Consider the following 14,122-nt stretch of genomic DNA (forward strand, 5'->3'; position numbering starts at 1 on the left):
TACAAATATTCTAATTAATATAGCTAAAGTAAAGTAGGTTATAGTTAATTGAGTTGAATTATATGATAAAAACAGGTTTAACTTAGATAAGACTGTCTTAAATGTGAAAATAAGCAATTAAACTTATTTAAATTAAGAAGAAGGCTCTGTAAATTAAATTATGAGTAATAACATAAAGATTAAAGTATAATTATTCTTAAAAAAAATTGTTAAGATCCTTGCGTTAGAATAATGTGAATCGTATTAAGCCTATTCTTCAATTAAAAAAAAGGCATCTTATTAATGAAAGAAAAACCATAGACAATTTTTATAATTATTTATTAACTTAAAAAATATGTATTCTTCATAGTGACCACTGAATCATAATTCCTAAACAAAAAACATATTCTCCTATTCAACAATAACATAAAAGTGACATATGACTAGATATATGTATATAAAAAAAAATAGTTAAGATTTTATTATTTTCTCAATATGGATGGCTAAACGCTCGTAAGCGGCTTTATTTCTATATAGATGTATATTGGACTTGACTTTCTTCATAAGAATCCTGGGATCGACATCACTGAGTGTAATCAATGCATCTGAAACAAAATATTTAATTCAAAATCTTTCTAATAAACATATCACGTGCTTCGCCTAATATTGCCAGTAGTATTATTACATATTATTAGGTTTCGTTTTTGGTGTTGATTAAAATAAATATATACAGCATGCAGCCAATTTTTTTTATAGTTGATTTTCTAAGCTTACCAAGCATCTCCTTCCTGAAGCTTTCATTAGTATCATCCAAATGTATCAACATAGCACTATATAATGCATCTATATGAGCGTTGAACAGGACTGTATCGTATGACTGAGGGCGACATTGAAACAGTGTGCATAGAGTCTGTACTGCAAATGAACGCACTTTGTCGTTGGAATCGTCTAAACGTTTGAGAACCACTGGAATATGAAAGTATTTATGTATGTGAAATTAATAGTAAAAATACATTAAATTATTGTGTTAGTTAAAGATAATTAGTTCACATTAAAAATGAGGCCAGTCCTGGTGCGGGTAGTAGTTTGTATGTAAAATAACGACAATACTTACCAAAATACAACTTATGTAGTATTTCCACACTAAAACAATCCCTTTGCTTAGACAAAGTCGCCAAACAGCATACAGCTCGTAAAGTATGCTGTCTTGTCAAAGTTGAATTATCATCTGTCAAACTGACTAGCAGTGGAATCATTTTATCCAAAAATGGTTCTAGCGATTCTTTTGTGGGAAACAGATTTACTTTCTGTGAAATAAAATTAAATATTAGAGTTGATTATTACTACTAAGTTATAACCATATTCATATAAGTATGTTGAGGCCAGTCGCACCTCGCAGTAGGCAAAAGGAACTTGGGAACCTAATGTAAAGACACTCCGTTCGCATTAAGACAATTCCGTTCCCCAATTCCCGTCGAATTCTGGAGACAATGCTTGTTGAATGATTAGCACAGTGAGGAAATGAAAACATGAAACATTTCATTTCTTCGAATTAGAATCGAATCTACAACCTGTCGCGCTTCACCGTGTTCACAATCTCACTCTAAGTGCGATACGGCTGTCTTACTATCCATTTACTAAAAATCACTAGTATATTTTTAACTACTTTGCTAAAAAGTTGAAGAAACAAAAATTACCTTTTCCTTATCCCCATTACACTCCTGTTCCCTTACTAATTCAGTTTCGGGATCGTCTTGTAGGGCGGAGCAGAGACACGCTACGGCAGCCGTACGTATAGCCTCCGCAGTGCGACCAGGCGACCATACTAGGTTTGGCATTATTATCTCTGAAATATATTATTATTTGTAAAACATGTGTTATTTTTGTAAATAATATGACGCTATTATATAAAATTAACGCTATTATAACATTGTTATAATAGCGTTAATTTTAACACAGTTCCGATGAGGATATATTTTGTCAATGTTCATCTACGTCGTCTAATAATAGTTTTCACAGCACTTTCTCCCAACTCAATACTAAATTGGACATGACATTTCTTAATTCTAACAAGCACTTTAATGTGATACACATAAATGCACAAAGCATTCCCGCCCACTACCCGGATCTTTTGGCTTCCTTCGATGTTAAAAACGTTCATGCAATCTTAGTCTCTGAAACGTTCCTTAAACCATGCTTACCCTCAACATCCTACGCACTACCTGGCTTCCATTTAATCCGCAATGATCGAACAGGGAAAGGTGGCGGTGGAGTAGCCATTTATCTACGTAGCCACATACCCTTTTCTATTCTTGACAAATCCCCTACATTGTACTCAAATACTTCTGAACATATTTTTATTGAAGTCATTTTCGGTACCATAAAGCTTTTATTAGGAGTATTCTACAGCCCATCGCTTCACATAAATTATTTTGATAACTTTGAAAATTTGCTAGACAAGTATGTACCGAATTTCGACCACACAATTATTATGGGTGATTTTAATACATGCATAATTAAAAATGACTGGCGTACTAAACGACTTAAAAATATAGTGAATAGTGCAAACCTCAACCTTCTTCCTACCAGTGCTACCCATTTTTTCCCAAACACTATTCCTTCACAACTGGACTTAATGATCGTGTCTTCTCATGAACGTGTCGTCACTTTCGGCCAACTGTGTGCTGAAGCCTTTTCTTATCATGATCTCGTATACTTAACCTATAAGATTCTCACACCAAAAATCAAGCCCACGGTTATCATGCGTAGAAGCTTCAAGAATTTCAATAATGAGAGTTTCATGAAAAGCTTAAGCCAGATCGATTGGGATAGTGTGTTCAATGCTCCAAGTACCAATGACAAAATTAACATATTTAACTCTCTTCTTATTGAACTTTTTGATATTTATGCTCCTCTTAGACCCGTAAAACTTCAACATCTCCCCGCTCCGTGGCTTACAGACGATATTAAGAAACTCATGGCAAAGAGGAACTCTGCTAAGTCTAAATACAAAAGAAATTGCACTGAAGAAAACCTTATTAGGTTCAAAACACTACGGAATCGATGTAGTAAGACTTGCAGAGATGCACAACGTAAATTTATCCATTCCACTATTGAAAATAACAGCCCTGCTAAAGTGTGGAAATTCCTAGATGCAATGGGTATTGGACGCACACGGAAAACTATTAATATAAGCGATAAAATAAATCTTGATGAAATTAACAAACACTTTTCAAATGTTAACTTACTGAACCAAGAAATTAAAGCCGACACTATTAAGTCAATTTCCGATATCTCCTGCCCTTCTCCTTTTTATTTCTCCTCTGTTTCTACTGATGACGTGAAGAAGCATGTGCTGGCCATTAAATCCGATGCTACTGGTAGTGATCAAATCAGTCGGAAGATGATTCTCTTAACTCTCAACCCTGTACTCCCTGTCTTATGCCACATCTTTAATCATTCCCTTTCCTCAAACTCTTTTCCCAATACCTGGCGCCAAGCTATAGTAACTCCTATTCCTAAGGTACCTAATCCTTTATCTTTTTCTGACTATCGCCCTATCTCCGTTCTCCCATTTTTGTCAAAGGTGTTAGAGCGTATAGTCCATCATCAACTTTCATCCTTCTTAGCTTTAAATAAAATCCTATCCCCCTTCCAGTCTGGATTTCGCCCTGGGCACAGCACGGTTACGGCATTAAATAAAGTAAATGACGACATTAGGTTGGGTATTGATAATCAACAAATTACTATTCTTGTACTGCTGGACTTTTCGAATGCTTTTAACACTGTTGATTTTGATATCCTCTTAGCAATTCTTAAGTCCATTAATGTATCCTCTGATGCTATTGAATGGTTTTACTCCTATCTACATGAACGAGAGCAAACTGTTCGTATTAACGATCAACGATCATCCGTATGTCGTCTTAGTGCTGGGGTTCCGCAGGGTGGCGTCCTTTCTCCTCTCCTTTTTTCCATTTTCATTAACTCCGTTACCAAGCTCCTATCCCTTTCCTTCCATTTATACGCCGATGACCTGCAAATTTATTTGACCGCGGACGTGAATGACATTGCGAAAGCTATTGATCTAGTAAATTCCAACCTGCATACAATCAGTACCTGGAGCAAGTCATTTGGTTTGGCAATAAATCCCAAAAAGTCACAGGTGTGTGTCCTAGGCAGTCGCCAACAAATAGCTAAATTAAATTTCCCTTCCTATCCTCATATTACCCTTGACAATTGTAAGCTGGAATACAGTAACACTGTTAAAAATCTGGGTATCAAGGTGGACAGCACTCTCTCCTGGGCTCCTCACATCTCTGAGCTGAGTCGTAAGATGTACTACACTATTGGTAGGCTAAAGAGATGGAAAAATCTCTTGCCCATACAAACCAAGATCTCCCTGGCGCACTCACTCTTGCTGCCTATATTAGACTATGCTGACACCTGTTATCTGGACATTTCGCAACAATTGCTCAATACACTTGAACGCCTACAAAACCTGGTTATTAGATTCATCTTCGGACTGAGGAAATTTGATCACATCAGCCAGTATCGTGTTAGGCTGCGGTGGCTTTCTGTAGAAAACCGTCGGAACCTCCACACTGTCACGCTCCTCTATTCCATCCTTTTTCATCCCGATACTCCTTCCTACCTTAAGGAACGCTTTTCCTTCCTTGGCTCTAACTCCTGTATTCCTTCCAGTCTCCGCTCGAAACGTGATAACGTGCTCGAGTTCCCGCAGTGCCGCACTCACTGCTACAGTAAATCTTTTACTGTAGAAGCAGTGAAATTATGGAATGCGTTACCACGCGACGTGAGACGGTCTACGTCTATAAATATCTTTAAGCGTAAAGTTAAGAATCATTATCTTCGGATGTAGTATATGTATACCTATTTGTATCTTTATCATTTATGTTATCTTATTTTCTCTTTCCCAATTATATATATATTTAATGTATATGTGTATGTATATTATCTATATATTTATGTATGTGTATTGTATATATATGTATATCTATATGTATGTATCTATATGTATTATGTATTGTATGTACAGGTTATATATTTATTAAGTTTACTTAAGGTTTGCACCACATTTTGCCCTCTCTCTTAGATGTCCTATCCTTGGATTGGTTGCCTGGAAGAGATCACTTTTAGTGATAAGGCCGCCTTTGTGCATTTTATGTCCCAAAATTGTACTTGTAATTCTTGTAAATGTGCAATAAAGACTTTTTATCTTATCTTATTGTTGGTGTCTAAAAGTGTGCAATATTCGAAGACTCTCTTCTCTTTTCATTTTCATTTATCAATAAATATTCTTACGATACTATAAGTCACTAAATTGTATATACTTACCTCTAATAAACTTTGTTCCGCGGTTTAGTCCAGGTAAAAAACTAACCTTAACTTACTTTTATGTAATTAAAATTTGTATCAATCAATAAAAATAACAAAAAAAACGACATACCATCAATCACAATTTTAAGGAAAGCCTCCAATTTATCAGATTCAGATTTGCTAAAGTTAGTTTGTCTTTTTAGCAGTACCGTAGAGAGAACCGTAAATATTTTTAGTTTCACTTCTGCGTCTACTTTGGGTGGAGCTAAACAGTCTTTTAGTATCGGAGCTATTAGATGTAATTGGTTTCCCATTGCTGAACCTGTATTGAAAGACTTTTGTTTATTTACAATGATTTGAGCTGTATTTGATCGTCGTGGGTTAAATAATCTCTCGAGGGAATTTTTATATTATAGGCCATTTTCTCGTAAAATTTAATAGATTTCGGTGTATTACTTTTTTTATAAATTTTCCGTTAATTTAACTATTACTTATGGCGCAAGGGTACAGCGTGTGACGCAAGGACACAGCGTGTAACACACGACGGTTATGGGTTCGATTCTCATTTAAAGGAATGAATTATATATATCCTGATATATATGCTGAGAAGCTAAGAATTTTTTTACCAGAATACATCAGAACACATTCGAACAGACATCTGTCAGGCGTCAACAGGCTCCACGTCAGCGAGTCACTTGTTATGTCCGCCAGTATTTTACGTATATGAAGCTCATACAACGACGTTAAGCTACCACAATGTTCTATTGAACGCAGTTTGTCTAGATTCGCTGAAACGTGATAAAATTTTCATGAGTGAAACGTGAGTTATTTTTAATAAATGAGTAAGATTAAATCCGGGAAATGTGTTGTTTTTTACTATTTTTTGAAAGTCTTGCGAATGACGATGGTTCAATTTAAAAAAATATATAAATTATTGCATCATCTAGTAAAATATACAATTGGCCGATGTCTTCCCCTACCTCTCTTACTTAAATAATATATTTCCTAATATTTTACATACAATAAAAATATCTAACATAATACTTACACAAAGCCATAAACTGCATGCTATCGTCGTAGGGCATGGCGTATATCGTAAAATTAATAATGAATAGGTGCTCGGCGACCATCTTGCATTTCTCTTTGCACAGTTGCATTAGAGCTTCGGTTACGTGAATCATGTTCGTTTGATATTTTGGCTTTAGAAGAACAAACATAATATTTAAAAACCTTTGGGTTAGGTCCCTAATATAGGTATATTGTTTAAATTACGGCCGTACATCCCGATTGCATACATTTACTATTCTATATTTAGTGCCCTACATGACGTAGAGCACTACAAGTAGCGTGATGTTATATGTGCCACAACCCATAATATTGATAAAATTGTATTGTCATCAGATCCAAATACCTGTACAATTTTTTATGTAAATCAAAGAACAAAAAATAGGTCAAAAAGGCATTAGATTTTCGTATAATGAACAATTAATAGGTTGACTGATAAAGTGATTGATTGATTGATAATTAGATATAAAAGAGTTAAAAAAACCGACCTTTCTAACTCTACACCTGTCCGGATCAACTAACTCTTTAGATAATTCAACCATAACTTTCTTCTCTATATCTTCTACACGAGATCCTTTGAGAATGTTAGTTATCACGTATAAAGCACTCCAAGAATCAACCTCGGCCTCTAACAACGGCCACCACGTGTCAGGCTTTATGAAATAGCCGAAAAGTTCTGATGCACGTTTTATCTGTAAGAAAAATAAGATACTTAAATATTTATTAAAATATATACATAGATTTATTTATTTTTCGAATAGTAGGGTAGACAGAACATAGAGTTAAGACACTCCGTTCCACACACAACTCAATTTCCGACCATTGCATGTTGAGTGGCGGACTGTCTAGCTACCAGGACAAGGAAATGAAAATATCTATTCCCTTGAATAGTAATCGATAACGTTTACAGTATTTATACCTCTAAAGTGACCCTCGTGTCATCATCAGCAGCTCCTCTATGCAAGGTCTTGACTATAGTATTGGCATGTTGGGTTGAACCTTCTTCTGCACAAAGAATTAACCAACATAAGAGTTGGGCACAACGAAGTCTTGCGTCTGCTTGCCAACCTTCCATTTCTGTGGAAAAAGAATTAAATAACATAGTTACTAGGCAAATTTTATAAGTAATATTATTTTATTCACAAATAAAGTTGATTCACACCTATGTACCTACCCTTAAATCTTTCAAACTACGCGACCTATTTTAGGATATTTTTTATTCATTTATGATGAATCGAGAGGAAGGTCTATATGCATAATTAACATCATCCAAGTATTTACATGATATCACTAAGCCGAAAGTCCGAGCAAAAGAAACTGCGGACGCAACGCTAGTTTTGATACATTAGTTGTACTTTAGAAAATTTTGACACTTTTTTACCCACTGTTTATTTATAAATTGACTAGCGGACGGGCGCAGCTTCGCCAGCTTATTTAGGGGTGAATTCGAATAAACCATGAAACATGTGTTCAATGATATATTTTTAAGAGTCTAAGTTTCAATTTTTATAAGAATCTGTAGCGATTTAAAGATTTTTCCATACGAACTTTCAACCCCTTATTTGCACCCTTAGGGGGTAAATTCTAGAAAATCTTGAAACACATGTTCAATTAAATACTTTTAAGAGTCTGAATTTCAAATTTTATAAGAATCGGTGCCGATTTAATTTTTTTTTCATACAAACTTTCAACCCCTATTTCACCCCTTTAGAATTAAAATTTTTCAAAATCCCTTCTTAGTGGATGTCCAGATTACGAAAGTAAACATCTGTCCAAATTCCACGTTTCTACGCACAGCGGTTACGGCTGTGCGTGCGTCTTACCTCAGTCAGTGAGGACAAGTCCTTTTATATAAATAGAAGATAAGAATTACCCCAGTATGGCAAAACAAATTGCTGTGTTATAATCCGTCATACAACATGCCAAATCTTTTAAATGAACATTGAGAAGAGAACGAAGTGTCTTTAGACTAGTTTTGACTAAAAATACTGAAGTTACCAAATATTTATTTTAAACTTACCTCGATTAATAGCAGGCACTATTTTACCGATATTACTTTGGACAAGCATCCTACATCCGAAGTTAGGACGTTTCACATCAGGATAGTGTGTTGGCACATCTTTTAAGAAATCTAATTTCTTTTTGAAGTCTTCCTCATTTTCTTCCATATATTGATGTCCGATGTCATTCCAGAGTTTGGTAGCTGTTTCTCTTACGTTTGCCATTAAATCGCTCAGGCTACAAAAATTATATATTACTAAGAGTAGCAGGGTTCTTCTGGGAGCGAGCAGTAGCGCGAGCCAGGGAGCGTTGCAGCGTGGCGTTGAGGTCCGCCACTCTATACGCAATGCCTCCAGATTTCGGTGAAAAGTAGGGAACCGAGTGTCTTAACACTAGATTCCCTCTGCCTATCTTGCTGTGTGTCAAGCTGTTTCCCCAGCTTGAAGTTGATTTTTTTTTATTTCTTAATAATCAATTTTGCCTTTATAGACAATGAATTTACACCTTTCAGAAAAATATTTATTATATTTATTATCAAAATAAAATGTTAAGTCACAAGATATTAAATGTCTTCACAGGTCACCTTGTGAATATTACTTATTGTATTAATTGTAGACAGTGATAACTAATTATTATGCATACTTTAATTTATACAATTAGTTTAATCTCCAAGGTTAAGATTATCTGTTCTTAAATTTTGCCCAATTTGAAACCTAGAAGACTGAGCGATGGAACTCAACTGTGCTTTGTTTATCCACATCAGAAGGTAGTACCAAATTGAACCAAATAAAAATAATTTAAATATAATCATTTCCTTCAACTAGGAACTAAATTCACAACCACCACAGTTACAAATATAACATATTATGTATGTCAAATATAACATATTTTGTACTTTAAAAGAATATATGCCTACCCAGTAAGCAAAAGAGGTATCATGCGATGCCAGAAGGAATATCTGTCTCTATAACTTAGCATCCAATTACCAACTTCCATAGTAACTTGCAAGCGTACTTGGGTGTTCTCATCAAATAACTTCTCTGCCATTGGAGTAATTGCTAGTTCGAAACATTTGACATTCCCGGCTAATACTACAGTACCTGTGGACATGATTAAAATATTTGATTTATATGTATATATATATATCTTTTTTTGAGTATTAAGTATATAAGAACAATAAGAATATGAAACTACAAATAATATAGCGGCTTGGCCCCTCTGAGCGAAAACAAAGGGAATGCCAAAAGGAAAAACAACCAAATATGGATAAAGATGGAGAAGGCTTTTTAAGAAAAAACTGTTGCTTCCTTAATAATAATTCATTTTCCATTTTTTTGCATATTTTTGACTTGGTAAATTATAAGGAGGAAATTAAAACACACTATTTTTTTTAAAAGAAAATGCTACCTAATTAGTGTTGAACTACTGTACTGTTTATAAAAATAATATCTTAAAATAATATAAAATAGGCTGGCTTATGTTCTATGAAAATTAATTAGTTTACAATTTGTTGTAAACTAAGAAATATAAAACAATGTACTACCTAAGGCTTTTATAGCTGCAACTCTCACTCTAAAATGTTGATGAGCAAAGTTTGACAATAATGGTTTCACATAACTCTCAGATTGAAAATGAAAATCTCTTTGAAGTGTTTTAGTTAATAAAATAATGCATTCACAAGCTTCCAATTTCACTTTCGGAAACGGATCAGTGCTAGTCTTGGTTAGTATAGATGTAAAATCATTAATAAAAGGACTAAGTAAATGCGTCCCCTTGTACTTTTGTAGTATTTTGTGCATTAGCTCTATTAAAACGAGACGAATCTCTTCTGAATCTTCAATTATCTCAGCGCACCCAATACGGCGGACGACAACAGGAAGAATGTAAGTCAAATAATAGTCATTCAATGGTAGACGTTGTATAAAATTAGATGTGATTTTGATAGCATTCTCTCTACACGACTCCGATGAGTCCGAAAAGCTTTTCAATATATATGCATAGATTTCAGTAAAAACTGTTGTCAAATCACAATTTTCATTAGTGGGATTTTCAAATATTTCCTCATTTATTTTTATTAATGCCTGTCTACGAACAATTTTAGATTCACTTTGAAGTGCGGTTATATATTGTTCGAGTGCACCGCGTGGATTATCCTGTAGCCTTAATTTAGACATTTTCTCTGTTTCTTATTAATTGTATCATTAGCTTAAAGGATACGAATTTAAATTTTTATTGACTAAATATTGATAAACAACAAGTTTCCATGACGACAGTTTCGCTTGACATTGACATTCAAAATGAAAATATTTTATTTACCATAAACAAAAATATATATAATCGGACGGAGTGGCGAGCATTGGGGGAGGCCTATGTCCAGCAGTGGACCTTAAAAGGCTGATGGATGGATGGAAACAAAAATATAGACAATGACACACAATTTTTAAATATTTTTGGAAAATATATTATAATATAAATAAATAATAATAATTTTAAATCATTTATATGAAAATTTTTTAAACGAAAAATTGATCACTGTATGGTATACATACCATACAGTGATCAATTTTAATATTTTTTTATTTTTTTCAAAAATAATTTATCTACAAATGAAATGAAACGTGTGTGCCAGATAAAAGAAAACGTGCACCAATCAAAATTCGCCAAGTAAAGCTGTCAACGTCTTAAAATGAATGGACGAGAGGCTTCTATGATTTCATTTTAATTTTACAGCACTTTCGTGAAACGGTCACAAAAAGTATCGCTTATTGTAAATTTTATAGTAATACGTGTTCAAAATGTGTAGATTTGGTGTGTTTTATTTATTATTCCTGGTAGCCGTACTACAGTCAGCACTAGCTTTAAAAGAAGGCGAGTGTGAAGTATGTGTGAAAACTGTAGATAAATTTGCAGCCACGTTAGATGATTCCTTGAAAAAAGATACTAAATTGATTGAAAAACATTTTAGAAAATACTGTAAAGGTTCAAAGAATAAGGAAAATCGTTTCTGTTACTATCTGGGAGGTTTAGAAGAATCGGCTACCGGCATCTTGGGAGAGCTCTCGAGACCATTGAGTTGGTCGATGCCTGCTGACAAAATTTGTGAAAAATTAAGAAAGAAAGACGCTCAGATCTGTGACCTGCGATTTGATAAGCAAATTGATTTGAATAATGTTGACCTTAAGAAACTTAAGGTTAGAGACCTGAAGAAGATTCTCAATGATTGGGATGAAGTTTGTGATGGATGCATTGAGAAGACCGACTTCATCAAGAGGATAGAAGAATTAAAACCTAGATATATGGGTAGATCTGATTTGTAATAGGCAATTTTATAGGTAAGAATCTTTTTATAGTATAAATAAGACTAAAACTGTTACAGTCACTTTCATATGTACCTTAGGAACTATAATTTTTGTACTTTGAGTCAACCTTACCTTGTATAAATAACAATTTTCATTCAATTAAATATTCACTATTTATTTATGTCATAGCACACAGATGCTTGAAAAATACCAAAAAAGGTACTAAATATTTGTTTCTTCTTTTACAGAAAAAAAATTATGGACATGTATGATAGTTCATTTGAAGGAGTATTTGTCAGCTGAAGTCCAAGTGAATTTGTGTATTAGAAGTGTTGCAGTGATGTACTCATGAGTGTTTGCATTTATGGTAGAATAAATTATTGTAATTAAGTAAATATTTTTTCCATATTATATTGTTTTATTTTCATTATTTTATATATTTATTTATTAATAAGGAATACTATGGCAATAAAAAACATTTAAAGTTCTACAGGTCATATTATACATATTTTTTTGATAAGGAAATATTATTTTCTCACGTTTATTATTTTGAGTTACAATCATTTATTAGTGAAAATTTCCATCCAATCTAAAAGTTTAGAAAACTTAGAAAAATTTTAATATATTAGGACTTCCACCTGATACAGGTGGAAGTCCTAATATATTAAAATTTGAATTTGAATCTTGAATACCATCTAAGCGCTCCAGCCATTATGTCATATATACATATGTATATATATTAACTTATGTCCAAATTCTTATAGTTTTTTTTAATCTATGGAATTTTTTACAAGTTTTTTCTTTCCAAATAATTCTTAATAGAATTAGTAATAGTAAATAGTAATTAGTAAATAGAATTAATAAATGCTATTTTTTTAATATTTACCTAATTTTAAAATGTTATTCCACATTACAGGAGTAAACTATGTTTTCTACCAAAAAATGTTTAAACACCAAGATTACTTTTATAATTATTTTATGAACAATGTTTAGTAATTACAATATGTATGTTACTGAGACCGGTTGTGACCCAAGGAGCACAAGTGCGAGACTATAAGTGACAGATTGTAAGTTTGTTTCCCACTCACGGAAATGAAATATTTACTCTAGGTAATAGGTTCCCAGGTTCCATCTGCCTACCCTGCTATATGGGAAACAGCATAAAAGTAAATATATACTATCAATTTAATATTATTATAACAAGCAAAAAAATAATAAAAATACAAACATATAATTTCATGATTATATTTCTTATTTTTTGATTAATTCAAATGAATTGTATTTATTTAATTCTCAACAAAGGATAAATAAGAACAAGCAAAATATTTGAACTAATAATATTCATTTATTAATTGAATGCAATCTAGAAAGGTTTCCTGCAGATATTTAACACAGATAAATAATTATAACATTGCATGCATCATCTTGATCAGATTAGTGGTACTTGTAGTTCCTGTGGTGCTCTGTAATTGAAAAAAAGAAATAATATATCATATTAGAATATAACATGTTAATCTATAACATTTTTAAGTAGGTAGGTCCTAATAAATGTATCTGGTATAATAAATGGTGTATTAATTTTGTCCTATATAAGTCAATTTATTATTCAAATTCAATATTTCTTTGTTCAAATAAACTTTTAAAAGATTATTTAGAGTTGTTGGATGGACGTAAAAGTAATGAATATAGATCAGCTTTTATAAAAAAAATCATGAAAATCTATTATTCAATATATGAATTTAATTTAAAAATCATTACTTACTAGTTTTGCCGTAGTTGATAACATAGAAGAAAGTCATTGATCCAACTAGCAGTTGGAAGAATGGTGCAATTCCAACTCTCTTGGGCTGCACATACTTATGTTGCCACCTCCACCAAGCTGTATAATATTATTTATATAATAACTATTTAATTAGCTTCATCTTCAGGTATTGATAAATTATAACCTTGAAGTTAAATAATAATTACCTCGGCTGACAGCTCCAGCTACTGCTGAAGGGGTTTTGTTCCTACGTCCGAGCCACGATCCAATTTCATTCAACTTCAGTTGTCCGAAGGGAGTATCAGCTGAAAACAAGACAAAATTACATAACCGAACATTAGGTGCATATATTGCTGTCGATATTGAAAATTACTTACGTTTTCCATAGTACCGAGCTGGATCGTAAGGCCCGTGAACCGCGGGGTTGTATTCTTTGGGATAATCACCGAATGCCATGGTTATTCGGATTTGCTCCGAATTTTACACAGTAAGAATAAAATTTAAGGCAGTCCAAAACTGCACAGATGGCCGCAGATCAAAAATATTAATATATTTTTTTAATCTATAATATAGATGACTGAATGTCATAAACATAATGTACAAATTGTATTTTTGTAATAATATTTTTTTAACCTATATTAAATTCCTTAAATAGTTATGTTTATATAAAGTATTATAT

At 32.9% G+C, this 14,122-nt stretch overlaps 3 protein-coding genes across 3 annotated transcripts; 1 reads left to right on the forward strand and 2 right to left on the reverse strand.

Moving 5' to 3' along the window:
- Window positions 1-299: 299 nt before the first annotated feature.
- Window positions 300-10,688, reverse strand: Dnaaf5 (Dynein axonemal assembly factor 5). The gene is made up of 12 exons (XM_085198018.1): window positions 9,926-10,688; window positions 9,299-9,482; window positions 8,402-8,619; window positions 7,301-7,458; window positions 6,870-7,073; window positions 6,365-6,515; window positions 5,943-6,104; window positions 5,447-5,638; window positions 1,677-1,825; window positions 1,094-1,286; window positions 754-945; window positions 300-584 (listed from the first exon to the last, which is right to left on the reverse strand). Exons 1-12 carry the CDS (start codon window positions 10,554-10,556, stop codon window positions 451-453), a joined length of 2,568 nt encoding a protein of 855 aa, XP_085054144.1. The 5' UTR covers window positions 10,557-10,688; the 3' UTR covers window positions 300-450.
- A 352-nt stretch (window positions 10,689-11,040) lies between these two features.
- On the forward strand, window positions 11,041-12,089 carry Manf (mesencephalic astrocyte-derived neurotrophic factor). The gene is made up of 2 exons (XM_085197887.1): window positions 11,041-11,714; window positions 11,930-12,089. Exon 1 carries the CDS (start codon window positions 11,178-11,180, stop codon window positions 11,697-11,699), a length of 522 nt encoding a protein of 173 aa, XP_085054013.1. The 5' UTR covers window positions 11,041-11,177; the 3' UTR covers window positions 11,700-11,714; window positions 11,930-12,089.
- A 915-nt stretch (window positions 12,090-13,004) lies between these two features.
- Window positions 13,005-13,987, reverse strand: ATPsynF (ATP synthase, subunit F). The gene is made up of 4 exons (XM_085197888.1): window positions 13,821-13,987; window positions 13,650-13,748; window positions 13,444-13,560; window positions 13,005-13,144 (listed from the first exon to the last, which is right to left on the reverse strand). Exons 1-4 carry the CDS (start codon window positions 13,897-13,899, stop codon window positions 13,116-13,118), a joined length of 324 nt encoding a protein of 107 aa, XP_085054014.1. The 5' UTR covers window positions 13,900-13,987; the 3' UTR covers window positions 13,005-13,115.
- Between the last annotated feature and the right edge of the window lie 135 nt (window positions 13,988-14,122).

Source organism: Heliconius melpomene, chromosome 15 (genome assembly GCF_056956725.1).
Source record: "Heliconius melpomene rosina isolate 202511_hmr_F chromosome 15, ASM5695672v1, whole genome shotgun sequence".
Lineage (NCBI taxonomy): Eukaryota > Metazoa > Arthropoda > Insecta > Lepidoptera > Nymphalidae > Heliconius > Heliconius melpomene.